This window comes from Bipolaris sorokiniana (assembly GCF_000338995.1).
Source record: "Bipolaris sorokiniana ND90Pr unplaced genomic scaffold COCSAscaffold_12, whole genome shotgun sequence".
In the NCBI taxonomy this organism is placed as follows: domain Eukaryota; kingdom Fungi; phylum Ascomycota; class Dothideomycetes; order Pleosporales; family Pleosporaceae; genus Bipolaris; species Bipolaris sorokiniana.
The window spans coordinates 305,221-323,996 of NW_006911906.1; the positions used below are offsets into that span (position 1 = coordinate 305,221).

General features: G+C 54.3%; 4 protein-coding genes across 4 annotated transcripts; 1 reads left to right on the forward strand and 3 right to left on the reverse strand.

Moving 5' to 3' along the window:
* Positions 1–83: 83 nt before the first annotated feature.
* COCSADRAFT_230793 (uncharacterized protein) lies at positions 84–8,316 on the reverse strand. Its single transcript, XM_007704559.1, has 4 exons — positions 7,790–8,316; positions 6,782–7,642; positions 2,018–6,725; positions 84–1,924 (listed from the first exon to the last, which is right to left on the reverse strand). Exons 1-4 carry the CDS (start codon positions 8,078–8,080, stop codon positions 342–344), a joined length of 7,443 nt encoding a protein of 2,480 aa, XP_007702749.1. The 5' UTR covers positions 8,081–8,316; the 3' UTR covers positions 84–341.
* Positions 8,317–10,099: 1,783 nt separating this feature from the next.
* Positions 10,100–12,595, reverse strand: COCSADRAFT_162845 (uncharacterized protein; the record flags this gene model as incomplete). Its single annotated transcript, XM_007704560.1, has 2 exons — positions 10,100–11,851; positions 11,915–12,595. 2 exons carry the CDS (start codon positions 12,593–12,595, stop codon positions 10,100–10,102), a joined length of 2,433 nt encoding a protein of 810 aa, XP_007702750.1.
* Positions 12,596–12,669: 74 nt separating this feature from the next.
* COCSADRAFT_230832 (uncharacterized protein) lies at positions 12,670–13,416 on the forward strand. Its single transcript, XM_007704561.1, has one exon. The coding sequence runs from the start codon at positions 12,842–12,844 to the stop codon at positions 13,385–13,387; it is 546 nt and encodes a 181-aa protein (XP_007702751.1). The 5' UTR covers positions 12,670–12,841; the 3' UTR covers positions 13,388–13,416.
* Positions 13,417–13,444: 28 nt separating this feature from the next.
* On the reverse strand, positions 13,445–17,575 carry COCSADRAFT_96305 (uncharacterized protein; the record flags this gene model as incomplete). Its single annotated transcript, XM_007704562.1, has 4 exons — positions 13,445–16,110; positions 16,781–16,822; positions 17,106–17,273; positions 17,326–17,575. The coding sequence occupies 4 exons, from the start codon at positions 17,573–17,575 to the stop codon at positions 13,445–13,447; spliced, it is 3,126 nt and encodes a 1,041-aa protein (XP_007702752.1).
* Positions 17,576–18,776: the final 1,201 nt, after the last annotated feature.

Below are 18,776 nucleotides of genomic sequence, written 5' to 3' on the forward strand. Positions count from 1 at the left end.
GACAAAAGAGGTTCCTATCAAGAAAAGGAATGAAGGGGGAAAAATCGATCAAAAAAACGCCCACGCAATGCATCATCATCGCATACACTTCCGAAATCCTCCATCTCGTAATCCAAATGAAAAACAAAACAAAAACAACAACAAAAACGTAGTCGACATTTCATGGCATGTACACGTTCCTTGGGCAGAAATCAAAAAGAAGTTCGTGGAAAGGCCGAAAAAAAGAGTAGTAAGAAGAAGAAGGGAGAAAAGTAAGCGAATCCCTTTGGAAGAAAAAAGAAAGGACAAAAGCATGCAGAAAAAAAATCTGCTTGACTCCAACTCCCACATGTTTTGCTTCTTTAGAAACCAGCAATCTTCTTGAACCAGCTTCCCCTCTTGACAGCCGGCGCTGGTGCCCCGCCTTCTACCGCGGGTCTACCATCCCACGTCCTAACAGGCGGCTCTTCGTATGCAGGTGCATAGCTAGTGCGTCTAGCGTTCCTCTTGCGATCACGTTCGTCATCCATGGGCTTCATAGTCTCGTAGTTGCTTGCGCGGCGGCTGTGCTTGTATGTGCGGTCGCGGTCGCGCTCCTTTTCTTCGGCTTTGCGGCGCTCGGCACGCTCCTTGTCGCGCTTGGGTCCGCGGCGGCCTGCGATTCGCAGGCGAATGTCTTCGTCTTGGGATTGGGTTTCTTCGTCGTCATCATCGTCGTTGGCGCCGGGCGCAGGGTCGAGTACGGTCTCGGAGATGGGGGGAGGTAATGGTGGCTCGTTGGATAGAGATTCGACCCATGACGATGTTTTGTCACCGCTCTTGTTGTTCATGTACGGCATATTTTCTTCTTCCCGTGCTTGACGAGAACTGCGGTGCTTGGAACGGTTGGCGACGCCGTTGCGCTCGTCAAAGTAGTCGGTGATGGGCTCTCCACTAGCTTGTACTGGGTATTCGGAGTGACGCCTGGCAGCACGGCGTTCTTCGTGACGACGGCGACGTTCTTCGTCCTCGTCAATGTATGTCCGCCGGCGTTCGGCCTTTGGACGCTCTTCTTCGCGGGCCTTGTCTTTGCGACGCGATGAACGCTTCTCACGATCCCGCTCATCAGTCGGCTTGCGATCGCCTCGTGTCTTTCGCCGTTCTTCCTTCTCCGCTATGCGACGCAGTTGTTCCTCTGCTTCCTTGTTGCGACGTTCCAACTCGGCCATTTGCCGAGCCTTCTTCTCTGCAAGCGTCGCACGCTCGTTTTCACGCTCGCGCTCACGGCGCCGCTCAGCCTTAGCCTCTGCTTCTTCGAGTTCGGCACGACGAGATTCTTTCTCTGCATCGCGTTTCGCCCTACGTTCAGCTCGTCTTGCCTCTCGTTCAGCATCGTGATCGGCGCTGCCGTTGCCGCCGCCATTAGCACCAGACATCATAACTTCTTCAGGATCCTGGGCGCGCGGATTGCGCAAACTGCGGCGCTCGTGTCGCAGTCGTTTGGCTTCATCATCAGTAACTGCGCCGCGTGTTGTGGATCGCTTGCGATGCCTGCGCTCGTCCTCGGTCTCGTAGGCAGTGCGGCGGCGTTCGCGAGGTGCCTCTTCTGGCGCCGCTGCCTTCTTGCGCCCAAGTCCAAACATACCCTTGAAGCCTTTCACAGCAGCAGCAGTGCCCGCGACACCAGCAAGTGTGTTGATAGCATCCGAGTTGCCTCGCGCGCGACGAGGTCGCTCACGGTCCCGCTCACGGTCCCGTTCACGACGGGGCCGCTCAGCCTCGACTGGTACAGGGTCCGCCTCCATTGGGTCAGCAATGATAGGGTCATCTGCGCTAGGCGATGCACTCATGGGCTCGAGTGGTTGTGCCGAATCGCGTTTAGATTTGCGACGTGGATATTCTGGTCGGGAAGCTGGGGGAGGTGATTCATCATCAACTTCGTTCTCATCGTCCAAAGGATATGGGTCTAGAACAGCAATCAGGCAATTAGCTTCGTGTGCTTGCGTATGACCGGGCCAGCCAATGAGAGATGCACTGTGATTAGTGGGGAGCGGCTTACCTCGACTTCTGCCCTTGTCTCTGGAATCCCTATTACTGGCTCTGCGGGACGAACCCTGCTCGCCCATAAGCCGAGCTGCCTTGGAAGACATCTTCGCATCGGTATCGGTCTGTGGTGGCGACATCATGGCGGCGTCCTGGTCGATAGAAGGTCGGCGCGATGATGTTTTCATGCCTGAGGTGCGATGTGACTTGGAGCGTGATGGTGGGGGCGGCGCAACCCCAAACATGCCACCGAGGCCTGTAGAAACCCGGGTCGTCTTGGAACGTGACACTGTTGGCCTGGCTGCATGCGCCTTGTCAGACCCTGAAGACCGTGATTTGATATCGTTATCTCTGGATTCTGATGTTCGCCGGTGTGATTTTGTGCGTGCCGCTTCAGGCCTGGTGGCACCATCCTCACCACCAGATCTTGTCTTGTTCTTTGACTTGGAAGCTCCGAACATACCACCCCAACCGCCAGAGGTAGTTCCACTACGAACTCTGTTGCGCTCCTTCTTCGGAGAATTTGCCTTGGGTTCAGGTAATGGCTCGGGAGGAGGAGTGGGGAGTTTGGCAGGCGCATCATCTTCATCTGCTGAAGCGGCATCTTCATGGTCGATTATCTCTGGGTCCTCGGGCACCTCTTCAATTTCAGGTTCTAGCTCTGGCTCTGGCTCCGGTTCAGGTTCCAGTTCGGGCTCAGGTTCTGGTTCTGGGTCTGGCGGAGGTGGCGGTGCCTTAGTCCTGCTGCTCTTCTTGGATTTTTTGTGTTTTCTTTCAGAGACCATAACAACAGGTTCAGGTTCAGGTTCAGGTTCAGGTTCAGGCTCAGGTTCAGGTTCAGGCTCAGGTTCAGGTTCCGGTTCTTCTTCAACAATCGGCTCCGGTTCTGGTTCTGGCTCAGGCTCAGGCTCGGGCTCCTCTAGAACTGGTGGCGGTGGAGGAGGTGGAGGAGTTTCGTCTATGGACCACCCTCTCGATTTACTACCCTTTTTGGACTTCTTAAGCTTCTTAAGCTCCTGTAGGACAAGAGGTACATGCACAGGTTCAGGCTCGGGCTCAGGTTCCTCAGGCTCTGGAGGTGGCGGCGCATCAACAAATTCTATGAAGTCCTCTTCATCGTCAGGGAATGCGCCTGGTGCAGGCGACCATTCCTCAGGTGCTTCGATAGGCTCGGGTTCGGGTTCAGGAATGACCAGAGGTGCTTCCTCCATCTTTGACCGTTTGGACTTCTTAAGAAGTTTTCTCTCCTCTTTGGATAGTTTCTTTGGGGGCACCTCAATAACCTCGACCGCTGGAGGTTCAGGCTCTGGCTCCGGCTCCGGCTCCGGCTCCGGCTCTGGTTCTTCAGGTATAGGCTCTGGCACCGGTTCTGGCTCTGGCACAGCATGTCGACTTTTTTTGGACTTTTTCAGCAGTCTTCGTTCTTCCTTGGACAGCTTCTTTTGAGGTGCCTCTTCAACGATCAGAGGCTCAGGTTCCGGCTCAGGTTCCGGCTCAGGTTCCGGTTCTTCCACAATCAGCTCAGGCTCAGGCTCAGGCTCAGGCTCTTGCTCTGGTTCAGGTTCCGGCACAGGTTTCACAGGCATATCCGTGATAGGATCGATCACGCTTCTGCGAAGTGAGATACCCCAAGCGCTGCCCCAGCCACCTGCTGCTGCCTTTTGTTCCCTTCTGGTAGGCTTCTCAAGCTCAGCCAAAAGTTCGTTCGGGTCAGCATCTTTAACGAGGTCAAATAGCTCATCGTCGTTTGCAGGTTCTGCGGGTTCTTCAGGGGGCGGCGGAGGTGGTGGTGGAGGTGGTGGTGGAGGAGCTTCCTCGACAACACCTCTCTTCTTTTTCTTCTTCTTTTCCTTGGAAGAAATAACCACGAGCTCGGGTTCAGGAACAACTTCTTGCTCAGCAGCAAGACGAGCAGCTTCAGCTTCAGCTTCCTCTGCCTCCAGTCGGGCTTTCTCGGCAGCTTCGGCAGCTTCAGCGGCTTCTCTCGCCTCGTTCTCCAGTCTTTCTTGTTCTTCAAGTGCTGCTTTTTCTTTAGCCTCGCGCTCGCGCCTCTGTTTGGTAGTCTCCTTCTTCTTGGATAGTCCGAATAGACCCCAACCAGAATTTTGCTCTGCTTCCTCCCTGGCCCTGGCTGCAGCTTCCTCAGCTTCCCTTTGGGCCTTCTCAGCCGCCTCAGCAGCCTCGCGTTCCAATCGCGCCTCCTCCTCGGCAGCAGCAACACGCGCGGCCTCTTCAGCCTCGAGACGTTCTTGTTCCTCGCGTTCAAGGCGTTCCCTCTCTGCTTGCTCGGCAGCCTCTTTCTCTAGACGCTCTTGCTCCTCTTTCTTTTCCCGAGCCCTTCGCTCTTTTGTGCTCTCCTTCTTCTTCGAGGATCCCCAGATACTAGCGCCCCACCCAGCAAGCTTCGATCCTGCAGATTCCTCCTCTTGCTTCTTCCTTCTCCTTCTCTCCTCTTCTTCTGCCGCTATACGTGCTGCTTCGACCTCTGCTGCGATTCGAGCTGCCTCAGCCTCAGCCTCCTCTGCCGCAATTCTAGCCGCCTCTGCCTCGGCTTCTTCGGCTGCAATGCGTGCAGCTTCTGCCTCAGCCTCTTCTGCCGCGATACGTGCAGCCTCTTCTTCGTCCTCTTCTGCCGCGATACGTGCAGCCTCTTCTTCGTCCTCTTCTGCCGCGATTCGAGCTGCTTCTTCGTCCGCTTCTTCGGCTTCTCGTGCAAGACGCTCTTCCTCCTCTTTCTCAGCCGCCTCCCTCTCTAATCGTTCCTGCTCCTCGCGTTCTTTCTTTTCACGTTTTTCGCGAGTTCGTCTTTCGAGAGTAGTTTCCTTCTTAGGCGGCTTAGTTGAAGCACCCAGAGAGCCCCACATGCTGCTAGACTTGCTTTCCTTGTCCTTCTTGCTCTTCTTCTTCTCTTCCACCGGTGCTTCTTCCACTACAGGTTTCTCGGCAGGCGGTGGATCGTCGAGCGAGATGAGATCCTCAAAGGTATCAGTCGGGGCAACCTCCACAACCTCGCCCTTTTTCTTCTTCTTCTTGGAGCTAGTAGTGGTAAGACCCCCCCAGATATCTTCTTCTTCCGCGGGTGGAGGCGCTTCAATCGCTTTAAGCGGCGGAAGCTCGGGCTCGAACTCTCCTGGGGGTGTTGGCACATTTGGCGGTATAAGACCCTTTTTGCTCTTCTTGGTCTTCTTGCCAATGTTGAATGCAGCGCTTCCCCAGGGATCCTCTTCGTCGGGTTTTTGAACAGGTGTCGTAGTGTCCTCAAGTACTTCGACCGGGACATCCTTCTTGGGATCTTTCTTCTTTCTCTTGCTCCAAGATGGCGCGCCCCAGTCATCCTCATTGTCCTCGGGTTCCTCGACGTCTTCGGGCTCCTGGATGGGCGGTGCTTCTTCAACTGGCTCACGTTCTGGAAGTGGTTCTAGTTCGACTGATTTGCTGCTCTTCTTCTTTTTCTTTGTTCCACCCCATATCGAGCTCAGACCCCAATCAGAACTTTTCTCTTCTTCTAGTGGCGGAGCTGGCTCGGGTTCTGGGATAGGCTCAGGTTCGGCTGGAGGAGGCTCTTCGATGATGACAGCAGCACCCTTCTTACTTTTCTTGGTCTTTTTGACTACAGGCGCTGCTGAACCCCAATCATCCCAAGCATCGGCAGGCTTCGCATCTGCAGGTGGAGGTTCCAAGAATTCGGGCTCAGGAGGCGGAGGTGGAGGCGGAGGTGGAGGCGGCGGGAGCTCCTCCTCTGCTCCTTTCTTGCCCTTCTTCTTCTTCTTTGTGGTCGGTGCTGCAGCACCCCAATCACCCCAGGACTGTTCATCCTTCTTCTTCTTCTCGGCCTCGGCTGCGGCTGCGGCTGCGGCTTCTTCTTCTTCTTCCATCCTCTTCAACTCGGCCTCTTCCTCTTCTATCCGTCTCTGCTCTGCTTCCTCTTCTTCTTGGCGCTGGAGCTCAGCGGCCTCTTCCTCTTCCTTGAGCCGCTGAGCTGCTTCCTCCTCCTCCTTCAGTTTGGCCTCTTTAGCTTCTTTGTCGAGCTTGATCTTGAGCTTTTTCGCTTGAGCCTTGCTGAGGCCGGCATATGGATCAACAGCAGGCACTTCTGGCTTCGGAGGCTCCGGCTCAGGTTCAGCTGGAGCAGGCTCTGGTTCTGGTTCAGGCTCTGGAGGAGGGGGCGGTGGCAGCTCATCCTTTGCTCCTTTCTTACCTTTCTTCTTCTTCACTCCGGCAGCAGCTCCATCCCACCCACCACCCCATGGATCATCCTCCTTGGCAGGTTCTGGGGCTGGCTCCTCAGGCACAGTCTCGTCGATCAAGATTCCTTTCTTGGTCTTTTTCTTAGACTTCGCGCCTGAGTCAATGCCCCAGCCATCGTCCTCGGTGGGTTTCTCTTCGGCGGGAGCGGAAGCTTTGAGACCACCAAAGTCGAAGTCGAATCCGTTTGAGTCCTTTTTCTTCTTCTTGTCCAAGGATCCCCAAGGGCTGTCAGATTCTGCGGTAGAGTTCTTTCCACTGTCAATTAGTCCGCCCCAGCCAGATGATTTGTTTGATGAGCCCCAACCAGAAGCCCAACTGCTTAGTCCAGGAAGTCCGAATCCAGATTTTGTTGCGCTAGTATCACTATTATTCATGTCAATTTTCGGTGCGCTTCCTTCGTCAAGGTTGATGTCGTCGAATGTTGTCGGTGGCCCTGCTGGTGGTTCAGGAGGAGGCGGGGGTGCGGCCTCGGCAGTCTATCGTGAGTTAGCGCCACGCGACATATAATTAAAGGAGCCGGGACAACGCGAACCTTCCCCTTTTTGCTCTTCTTCTTCTTGCCGGCGGCAGCACCGAACGAGGCCCAGTCATCCGTGTTCTGGCTCGGATTCGCCCAGCTTAGGTCAGCTGCCGCCTTTGTCACCGAAATGGTCGTTGCGGTGGCAGCAGCTGCAGCTGCAGCTGCGGCTGCATCCTCCTCCTCCTTCTTGCGCTCGGCCTCCTCTTCGGCCTCCCTTGCCAGACGCTCCTCTTCCTCTTTCTGCAAGCGTTCCTCTTCCTCCTTCTGTAGACGTTCCTCCTCCTCTTTCTTGAGGCGCTCCTCCTCTTCCTTCTTCAATCTCTCCTCTTCCTCTCTCTGCTTCTTCGTTTTCTTCTTGCCCTTGTCTCCATCGCCTCCATCTCCACCGTCTCCACCAGCAGACCCACCATCCGCGGGTGGATCATCGCCGTTGTCGCCACCGGCAGGTTCCTCGTCCTTTTTCTTGTCGTCAACGGGAGCGGCCGCGGGTTTCTTCGCTGTAGTCTTGCCGTTTTTCTTCTTTGCGTGTGACTTGATGCCAGTATCGCAGTGCCCAAAATCAATGTCTATGTACGGTGATTTCACATCTAGGCGGAAGGCGGAAGAGCCAGGTAGGCGCTTCTTGCTTGTGCGCGGACGTGTGGAAGCGGTGAGGCATAGTAAAGCGTCGAGGGAAGAGAAGGGAGAGTATTCAGGTATTTGCGCAATGGCCAGCGCATCGGTGGAGGTGTAGTCTGGAGGTAGGTCTGCAACAGATTCGTTGTACGAAGGTGGTGGGGGTTGAGAGATCGGCGGTAGTTGGTTCCATGGTTCTGGCGCGGACACAGGAGCGGAGGATAGAAGGTCAGAGAGTAGGGTCGCGAGGTCGGACCACTAAAATAAAAGTCAGATAATGAGGTGCAATGGAGCGACAAACGTGAGGATTTGATCAGTAAGGTTAGAGGAGGTTGTCATATGGGGTAGTGATTTGGGACCAAAAACATGTGGAGAAAAGGACTAAACAAAGCAATTTTGCCATACCGAGAGATCGCTGCGTCTTGATTTTCTATCGCCAGAGTCGCGAGTGTGCCGTCTATCGAGTGCAAACTCCAAATCGTCTATTAATTCGCCCATGCGACGGCCATTTCCAGACTCGCATGATGTCATGTACCCAGCGCTGTAGGTGCTTGTGGGCCAAGCATTTTCCACTTCCAAGATTTCGCTCTTCCCGCCCCAAAAATGTTCAGCCGATCCAATCCTCGAAAGCGGCAGGGTCTTTTGTTTTGCGGGTGGCACGACGGCGACGGCGCGACGAGAGCTGATAGGAGACATTATGCGAGTATGAGAGGCGCAAGTGGGAGGAGCACGGCGGAGGTAAGCACATGAGAGCTTGTGCGAGACCGCAAGAGGCGAGCGGCAGGAGGACGAGGGCGAAAGCGGCGAGTGTTGCTGTGGAGGAGGCAGAGGCAGGCGCAGGCAGGATGCAGCGTGACTTTGCTGGTGATTATGCTGCTGCAGGGGCTCGCTACGCCCAGCTTTGGTAGTGCTAATAGTGGTATTTGGAAATAGTAGTCGCAAGTAGGGAACGGTGGTAGCCACGGCAATGCCACCCTAGGCCTGTATGTAAACACGGCCGGGCCTCAACAAGGCAAATATGGCTATGCAGACCGGCGCAGAGCACAGGCGGCGAGCATAAACAGTCCAAGAGGTACGCGACAGGCGGGCAGAGATGTAGCGCGGCAGAGGCAAAAAAGCAGGGGAATAGGCGTCGCGAGTGGTCACAAGGACTGTATGGTGGGTGTAGGATGTTTCCACAAACGCCAATCGCTATCGGCGTCGAATGGCCTCCCCTCGGCTGGGCGCACCAAGCCTGTTGGAGGTTGCGGAGCGTTTCATCCACCTCGTCACACACACACACACGCGCGCGCCCGGGCCAGCAGGCGGAAAAATCCAAAAATGAGGGGTCGGATCTGTGTGCGTGTGGATGGGAGGGTGCGAATGTTTGTATGTAGTATGTGTGTATAAGAGGGGCCCGGGGGGGAGTGAGGGGGCCAGGTAGTATCACGAGAAAAGTGAGTGGGTTAGTTTGGACGGATGCAGGGAAAGAGTGATGCGCGCGATGCGATGCGCGATGCGAGCGGCAGAGGCCAAGTTATTCGGCTCGTGAAAGGAAATCGGGCGGGTTAGGCCCAGGATGTAGTCCAGGCGGCCATGGGAGAGATGGGCCGAGCAAGACTCTGCGTGTGCGTGTGCGTATGCGTGCGTGTGTTTGGAGGCGCCCGGTGCGCGCAGCAGTTAATGTCGAGCACGACTCCCAGCCATGTTGGCCGTGTGGGCCAATTGTGGAGGGCGATGTGGGTATTGGGTGATGCTGGCAAGCTTCCGTCCCATCTGTTGCGCTACACCGCCAGTCCTCTCTACATAGTCTAGCACACCCGCCCCCCCAAGCCCTCACCCAGTCCAACCACCCCGCCAACGTCCTTCGCCGACTGCGGCAGAAGCTGCACGCCTGCCACACGTGCATGCCGCGCGCCGGTCTGGCTACTATGGCTGGCCCCGTGTTACCGCCACTCTACATCAGGTGTACGTCGACAACGCACTGCCGGCTGGACGCTGCATATGTAGAGCAATGTCTTCCCGTCCGCATCCCTCCCTCGGCCCAGCATGACGACTTCTTGGCTCCGTTTGGTGGGGCGGCAACCGCACACTAGAAGGCCGCCTGCCTTCGTCACCAGCTCCACAGCATCGTTCCTCAGCCTTCTGATCACTTCTGCTCGCAGCCTAGCCTGCAATCACGGTCAAGCCCAATGCGCTGGGGGAACAGTAGAGCATTTTTTAGATTGGTTTGGTAGCCCTACGTGCATGCATGCATGACAGCCGTGTGTCAGCCTTCTAGAGCTACCTCTTACGAGCTACCAGCTTTAGAGCTGACTCGCAGCCACAAACGCAGAACAAGAAGAAGAAGAAATCCATGTCCACCTACACCGGAGTTCGTGACCCCGCGCCCGCCTCGGGGGGTATCAATACACAAAGGAAAGAAACCATCTAGAGTCGTGACCCCTCAAAAGAGATGCAAGCAAGTCTGCCAAAGTGTGTTTTGAAAGAATAAGAATCAAGACAGAGAGAAGAATGAGAAGAAAAAAAATGAAGATGAAGAAGGAGAAGAGTATCTGCAACGCTAAAAGCAAGACATACGACGACCACAAAAAAATGTCGACGAGATACGTGATATCCAGAGGGGCTCGTGGGGGACAGGGTCCGACCTTACGCTAAGTCACAGCATCCAAGTTAGACATTACCATGTAGTTTGGAAACACAAAAAGAGATTTAAGTAAGTGAACGCGCCTACTCTCAACAAGTTTGGCCGTCTTCCAGGTCCTCGCCCATGAGAATCTTGCGCGCTTCGTCAAGTCTTCGTCGCCATGCCTTGCGCTCGTACGCCTCGCCGTACGTGCTCTGCAGCTGTGAGCATACGTGTTGGATGCCTGCAGCAACGCCGTACACCAGCTGCGTCTCTTCATCGCTAAGTGCAATCCGTGGCTCGTCTCTTGAATTTTCCGTCAAGATGGAGAAGAGCTTGGATGTTTGCAGGCCGCTGGCAAACTCGGCTGGTGAAGGCGAGCCGCGAGACAGCGACGACTGAGGAGGTGAGATGCCGCTACTGCGCATGTTGATCGCCGAGTCGGACCGGAGCGACAAATAGCTGTTGCGACCAATACGCTGAGAGAGCAACCGCGATTGACCAGACATTATCTGCTGCGAGAACTGATCCATCTGCTCGTTCGCGTCCTCCTCATCGTCGTCTTGCTCTTCGGCTGCAGTGGCAAATGTGGCCACCGTCGATACCGAGTCCGCACTTGGATTCCGTTGGTGGAATGACACCCGCTTTTCAGCTTTGCTTTGGCCCTCGCCAGTCTGAACAGCCGTCACCGGCCGCGTCGTGGCTACCGAAGTACCCGAACTTGTGCTGGACCGACGGTCTCCCAGACTGTACGTTCCCATGGCACTGTGTAAGAAAAAAGTCTCGTAGTCAAATGCGTCCACTCGGTCCTCGTGTCGCTCCGTCGTAGGCATCTCGTACACTGCATCCTCGTATACACTCTCTGGGTCAGCCTCCCCGTCCTCGCCATAGACTGAGACAAAGTCACTGTCATCCACCTCGGACGGTTCATATGCTTCAGACTCTTCGGAATTGACCTCAGGCTCTTCGTACGAGCGGTCAGAGTATATATTCCCTCTGGTAGTCGCCGGTTGGCCTTTGTACTGTGCCACCAGTTTCTCTCCATGCAATTGCGAGGTTGTGGTGGTAGCAGTCAATGGCCGGTCTTGAACCTCGGGGTAGAGCCCGGTCCGAGTGTGTGGTGAAGTCGTGATGCCCAACCCAGTAGTTCCAGTAACGGGGCTTTCAGGCCGATATGTATTTGATGATGGATACCATGTGTCGGCCGAGGTAAAGGGGCTAGGTGCACGTAGACTCTGTATACTGCGCCTCCGGAGGTGATCTTCTTGTGCCTTTAGCTTCAGACTCGAGATTCTACCCCTGAGATCATTCATCTGGTCACGAAGGCCACTAGCTGCGGATGTAGATCGGTGTATCCTGGCTCCATCTTCGTCTTCGCGTAGTGTTTCTAGCACAGGCGGAGATTTAGAGCTTCTCGAGGCAGACCGTACAGCTTGTTCGCGCTCTGCGGTGTTCCAGGTATTGCGTGCATCGCGAAGTTGGTCTACGCTTCGGGATTCTTTGATGGGAAAACGCCCCTGACCATAACTCTCTGGCGCCCATGGACCACTGGTATGACCGAATGCGCTGGAGGCTCGTTTGATTGACGCGGCTCTCGACACGTACGAGGGAGTAAAGGGAAGCGGCACTGATGTTTCACTCAGGTTGCGCGAATGGCCAGAGCTTCCATTGGGGGTAAGTAACGACTGTCGGTAGGAAGAGAGGCGCGGAGGGATCGGTCCCATGCCGGCATAAAGTCTTCGGTCACGCTCGCGGCTGGCTGCCATGTGGTGTGAAAGGTCAGAGGACAGGCCGCCTTTGGGGCTAAAGGTGGGTGAGGTGACCAATGACTCTCGTGCTCCCCGAAGGTTTCCCTCCATGACCTGTTATGATAAGCATTGGCTCAATTGGGATGCAAAACAGCATAAGTTGGGGACAAGGCGTACATTCAACCTCTTTTTGGCATTAGCCAGGATGATCTCTGCCCTTCTGCTGAGCGCTGCTGACGAATAGGGATCGTCTTCGTCGTCACTGATATTGGCTGTCATGGCGTCCCCAGTGTCGGTGTCAGCCTTTGAGCGGTGTCGTCTCTCCTGCTCTTCGAAATCTACGCCGCTGTCGTCAAAGTTGTCGTGACTGTCGAAGCCGGGCCAATGATCGAGATCCTCGGTGAAGATTGAGCTGGACGAGGGACTGACTTTGCGCTGGTCGTGGCCGCGCCAACTGCCGGGCGAGTGGCTGCTGGGAGCAGTGTGGATGGTAGGCGATGAGGCCAGAATGAGATCACGGGTAGTCATGCTTCTCGAGGAGGCGACTGAATCGGCTGCGTTGCGAAGCGTCGAGCGCGAGGACTGTGCAGAAAGCGAGGACTGTGCTGATAGTGACGGGAAACTTATTTGTTGTGAGGCGCGGCGCCGGCTGTGGAGTCCTGAACTTAATCGGCGAGGACTCGAGTCGGCATGCCGGTACAGGTCGGATGGCGAAGGCGGACGCTCAATCAAGGGAATGGGCGAGGTCGCGCGCTCGTAGTCGGCCTCGAGGGCGGGCAGGATCATGCCCGCATCGCTGAGCGTCGGGGAGCGCTGTCCCCTGGGGGGAGCAGGACGGGAGGCTGCAGTGACGGCCATGAGTGGGTGCAGGGGGGGCGGACGGGCTGTTACCTTGGCTTGGCTGCAGTGCTGCTGAACATGTTCGTCGAGCAGACGGGGAGGGAGGAGGGAGGCAACGTTTTTTTTTCCTTGAGCGCGAGACAAGACGCGAATCAAAGGCAGTGGTTGAGCAGGTGGGACAGGACTCGAGAAGCGGAAGATGCTGGGCGCCTGGGCTTGATTTTCATAATGTCAGCGTGATTAGGGCTGTGGACGGTTTGCGGCATGGGCCAGTCTACGCCTGGAGACATGTTTAGGGGCAGCTTGCTAGGGGTTAGCAGTGGGTTGATTCCCCGGCCAAATTGCACGGTTGCGTCCCCCTCCGCCGGCGAGGATGATTTGGATGATTCGTGTGATTCGTCGTGGGCGGGGCCAAGCTCCCAGGGGCACGTGCAATCTGCAAGGTACCCTCTCCCCATTGGCGCCACCCATGCTGCTCATTTTGCGGGCTGTGGGTACATTTCTGCCGCCCAACGCCTCCCACCATCCACCCATCCATCCATCCATGGCCTCGCCTCGCCTTGCACCGCGACTTGCCCACCCGTCTATCCAGCCCTTCAGCAATTCGCGACTACACACCAGACAACCATTGCCGGGCGCACGCGCGGACCGCCTCCCTTTCGGGCCGGAGCCCCACGATCAACACCTCTCGCTACTGTCGTGCACGTGACCCACCGCTCCCTGCTACTTACTTCCACATGCCCACATGTACTACACACTTTCATACGTGCGTACACATGTATGCACACATCTTCCCCCATGTCCGGCTAATGCAGGTACCCCCGCCAGACGTGCAGCAGAAATAAATCTCCTCAAACACTTGCATTGCTATACAAACCCGTTATCATCGTCGTCGTCGTCATCGTTCCAGCCCAATGCATCATAGATTGATGGCTCGCTCGCATCACCACGTCCCCGCACTAGGAAGGGGACTGGCCCGCCCTCACTGGCCGTCTTGGAAACAGACTTCGAAGGCGTTGTCGTAGCTCCTAGCGGCGCGGCCTTAGTCTCTTCCGGCGGCGACATCCCTACTACACCTTTGGCTGGCGTCTCGAAAATGTGCAACGCCCCCTCATCCCCTCTGCCCTGCGCATACGGCTCCGCCGCTTTTGCCGGCGTCGCGAAAATTCTCCTGCGTACCGCATCCGACGAAAAGGTTTTGCTTGCTGGCGCCTTGCTTGGTGTCTCGGCAATGCTCGATTGCCCAAGGCTTGGAGCCGTTGTATGGCCCTGGTCCCTTGTGGCTACCATACCAGGTCGCACGCCTGACGAGGGTACACAAAAGCCGCTCGAATGAGGCGCTTCCTCCCCGGGTGATCGAACAAACGGGTCGTAGTGCTGTTGCACAGGCGTCTGCTCAACCATGTTCTTCGTCCTGCGACTAACTCGTGGCGTTGCCGTTACCTGAACATCCTTGATCGTCTTCCTGACCGTTACCGTTGGTTTCCTGGATTTGCTCGGCTGCCCAACACCATGTTGCTCCTTCTCGGCGATGTAGCCGCCAGCAGCTAGTCCCCTATTCGGCCTCTTTAGTGCTAGGATAGCCTCTTGCAGGTCTTCCTCGACTCGCTGCTTCTGCTTCATCTTGGCTGATGCAGCTGCCGACGGCTCAGCCAGATCAATCTGACGCCCCTGTAAGTGTCGAATCTGCGACATGGATTGTCTTGCTCCCTTCGACGGACTGCGACGAAAAGGAATTGCAGACAGAGGCGTCTCGCTTGCTTCTCTCTTCACGCCTTCAACCAACACCGAATCCGTAGCTGATCGGCCCAAAGATGGCGTTGTCCGCTCGGCAATCTTCCCCGTGTTGTCCGTAGCCACACGTGCCAGAGACCGCCGGGATTTCTTTGCATCCGGTTCTTTGGAGTCTCTTGATGTGCGTGAACTGAGGGTCGGTCTGTTTGCTTTTCGCTTGGCTGGCAAGCTGTGCGCTGGTCCACCGAGCTTCTTATTAACCATTAACGCCTGCTCGGGAAGTCGGTTAATGTAAAAAGGTATTATGACTTCAACACAGAAGCTATGAAGGCGATCACTGGATCCATTGCGGCCAGTGCCATCCACGTCTTCATTTTGTTGCGATGGCTTAGCGTCAAAGTCCAGAATTCCCAGTTCCTCGGTAGCGTGCCATATGCAAAGCTTATCCAGTGCCAAGTCGAGTTGTACGTTGATGTCGTCTAGTTTCTTCTTGCGCTTCTTCGGTGCAGATTGCTCGCTTTGGTCCTGAGTCTCTTCTTTCGTGAGCTGCTGGCCACCAGCTTTGCTTGTAGACATTGCTTCGAGTGCGATAATCTCAAGCATGAGTATCAGTTGCGCCAGTGTCTCGCGAACTCGTAAATCGCCAATCCGCCTCTTGATACGCTGGTCCATAGTCTCTGTAGCCATTGCATCACCACTGGGTAACTCAGACTGCCACCATCTCTTGACCAGAACCTCTTCTTGTGGATAGACACCCTCCCGACTAAGTTTTGCCTTTTTCTTTGACTTCTTCGCTTTGCTGGCTCCTGCCATAGTCTCATCATCCGAATAGCTCCCTGGCGCCATGGCCTTGATGAATGACGGTAATTTTTCGTAATACTTCTTCTCACTGGCCTTCGGGCTCAGTAGCATGGCTCGCAAGGACGTGACAAGGTCACGGGTAGGAGGTGCGCCTTCTTCAACCAAGGTGAAGGCATTCCGAATTCGAGTGAGGGGTCCTTTGGCAAAATATGCAAGAGATGTTTTGGACATGTAAACCGCATCAAGATATTGTTGTACCAGTAAATCAAGCTGCTCTTGTGGTAATAGTGGTGCTGGTAGTGGCTCAAGCAGAGACTCAGTTGGTACACTATCCAGGCTGTCCGTATCCTGCGATGCTAGAATTCCTTGTAGTTGCTGGGCGTCCATTGCGTCAGGCACTTGTGGGGGCTTTGGTCGAAGCATACCCATTCTGGTGCGTCCTACTAACGGCTCCACGGCCTGTGTCTCTACTGCAGCATGTTGCCACCATTCCCCAGATGTGCTTGTGCTTGTATCCACCCTGGTTCTTATGGGAAGTTTATGCAAATTGCCTGGATCCCACAAGTCGGCGACATCCTTCTCCTTCAGCCAGCTTGCCAGCTTGCAAATACTGTATATGCGTGCTTTTACCCGCTCTATTGCGTATAGACTCTTCTTCGTCTCTAGCTGTGCAATAAGCACCCTCAGAACCCTATCCTCTTCCTTTTCCAGTTCATCCTGTTCCAAAATATCGACATGAGCGGCGAAGAGGCTGTTTGGAGCGAAGTCATCGTCGGTAGAGGTATCGAGGAGTGTAAGAGGCAGTTGAGAACGCCCAACCACCCGGACGGGCTTGAACGTCACAGTCTTAGCGTGCGATGATCCGGAATACGGCCGAATCGTAAAAGGCTTATTGAAGGCTCCGAGGCCGCAGAGAGAGTCTCTGGTGAGTTTCGAGGGCAGTTGGGGCTTTAGTTCCTCATGTTTGGTGGCTAGTCGCAGCAGTTGTGTTTGCGTGTCTGAAACAGGTTGTAGCATTGTCTTTGTTTGCAATGCGTATGCCGACATTGGACCTGGGCATGGTTGTTGGTGGGCTGTGGAAGGCCGTCGTCAATTCTCGAAACGGTTTGAGTATGCCCTCCGCCAACGCGTGTCGCGAATCACGAAGGCTCGTGCACTCCATCTCCCGCGCTACCACGTCATTCCCGATTGCCATCTCGATTCATAAGAGCAACCCCTGCTTTTCAAATAAGAGAACCAAGTCAGTCACCAGGAGCGGCGATCAAAAAAGGTAGTCATTGTCATAGTTGGTAATCCTTGTCGGTATCCCGCTATTACCACGTTTCTTAGTGTCTAATAAAAGTAATCTTTATTGATTTCCACCCCCTTGCTGTTGTCTCGCTATTGTTAGTAATTTTGGTAAGGGGCTGAGATTATCAATAGCATCTAAATCTCCGCCATGGCCATGTAAGAGACAGGGACGTGAGTTAAGAAACGTGCTCTATTTGTTTCACAATGGGTGGTGTCAGTGAGAATATATCATAGATACTATAGCAGCATTAGACAGCTACAATGTGCATGCTTCTAGCATAAAGAGTTATGATCCCAGATTGTGTATTTCTTGCCCCTATAGAAACTGTATTTCGATACAGCAGTGGCTCAAGACCTGGACCCAATACCCGACCGTACCTTCGCCAGCTTCAAACAGCAGGTCCTCTTCCAATCCAGATCCTATAACTCCGGAACGGACCACGTCTCTTATCAACATTGTTGTAGCTGAACTTCGGACCCAACATAAGCTGATTGGTGTTAAAGTATAGCCATCCATCCAAAATAGCCATTGAGTCAGCATGTTGAATCAAAGCGCTCCTCGCCAACACGTTCACTACATAATCCTGTGCTGGGATAAGACCAGAGCCACCGGGTACGTCGCCATTAATAGTCGTGTTAATCACAGATTTGATAGTGTCGACATAATATATCGCGTTTTGCTCGCTTGCAGCAATGTACACACGTCCTCGGTCGTCGGCTGTGAAGCCAGCCTGCTCCGAACCGCACTGGCCTGGATACTGTACTGTGGCGAGTACTTCCTCATCCGTCTTGTTGGGGTCGACGAGAACCTCCTGGGAGATGTAGTAGAAGCGTCGGGATGCCAGGACGCCCCAGTAAAAGTTACCAGATGCTGTTTTTTTGCTGTCAGCGCTAGGAGGTTGCTTCAACTCGACAGTACTCACCCAATGCGATTCCATCTGCTCCAGTGGTAAGATGGCCCTTCTTCGTTCCATTCCAAGTATACACAAGCTTTCCAGCATAAGAGCCAACATAGTTCTCGTCTGCTTGAACAACGCTGGTATTGAACAGCCTCCTCAGAGCACTTCCATCATCAAGATTGACTGTTAGAAGCGAACCTTTTGCACTGGCATCTGTAATAAAAGCAAACCCTTCCTTCCCACCAAGAGTTGTGTTTATGCGCAGGTCATTCATATCCGTCCGATTCGACAGTAGCTTTTCGGGTATCACATAGGTTCGAAGATGCTCGCTCGTTTTTTCATCGAAGCTCATCAGCTTTGCGCCTCCGAAAATAGCATGGGTTTCGGGCGTCGCGTTGTAAGGAATACCGCTATCAACAACCCAGAGCCGTCCTCGATCATCCAAGATGATGTTCTGTACGTTGATGAAGCATGTGCTTGGATCCTGCCCGGTTGTACAGTTCTGTATGCTTGCGTTGGGCCACGGCTTTTCATCGTTGAAAGAAGTGCATATCACGACGTTGTTGGATGTCTGCCCGCTGTTACGAGGATATGTCAGGTAGAGCTCGTGATCCGAGTCAATGGCCAATCCAGTTGCAGGTTTTTGAGAGTCATGAATTGGCTCCAGAGGCGGTCCAACTAGAGTGAAGTCTTGGGGACAGGCGCCATTGGTAAATTCAGATCCAAAAGGGCGGTAGCTACCTGCCTGTGTTTCCCAGTAGTCTGCAGCCGACGCAAAGGTCACATAGACCAATACTGCTAGTGTTTTTATCATCATACTAAAAATGTACCGGGTTGTGTCTGCTTTTTGACGGGAATCAGAGAATCGATGTATTCAATATACACGTGTTGGATTAATGCGTTCAAGATCAGCACATATGCCGCCACTGTGGATGTAGAGGGAACACAGAGTACTTAACACGCAGAACCTGAGTACTGAATACAAGATTCCCGGATGATTCGGATCATCCATGACGCTTGCAGTTGTTACCCGGTAACCAAATTTATAGTTTAGAATTTCTAAAGGACATACTGACGACATGGGCTGATTGCACGATGATCATCTCCTATGCAAGCATGTTGAAAGGGACCCTGTCGATAATCAATAACTTAGACGCGGGGTGATTCCCAACGAGAAGACCCAGTAGGACGGCTACTATTAAAGCTTAGTCAAAGTATCGGTAGTGATGTCTGCTCTGTAGTTGTCCTGTTACTACCCTTCGACTGCTTAAAGAGACATGTGTCTTGGCCTAACAGCAACATCAAGTGTGGAGATGTTATGAGAAGGCGCATCGGTACGACGATTATGAAAGGAGCAGCCACAAGAAGATGCTTCGCACGCTGAGCTTAATGGAAGCGATAATACTCCCGATCGTCTCGCCGACGGATATATCCGCATGTATACTGTATGACATCTGGAATGACAACGCGGCGAC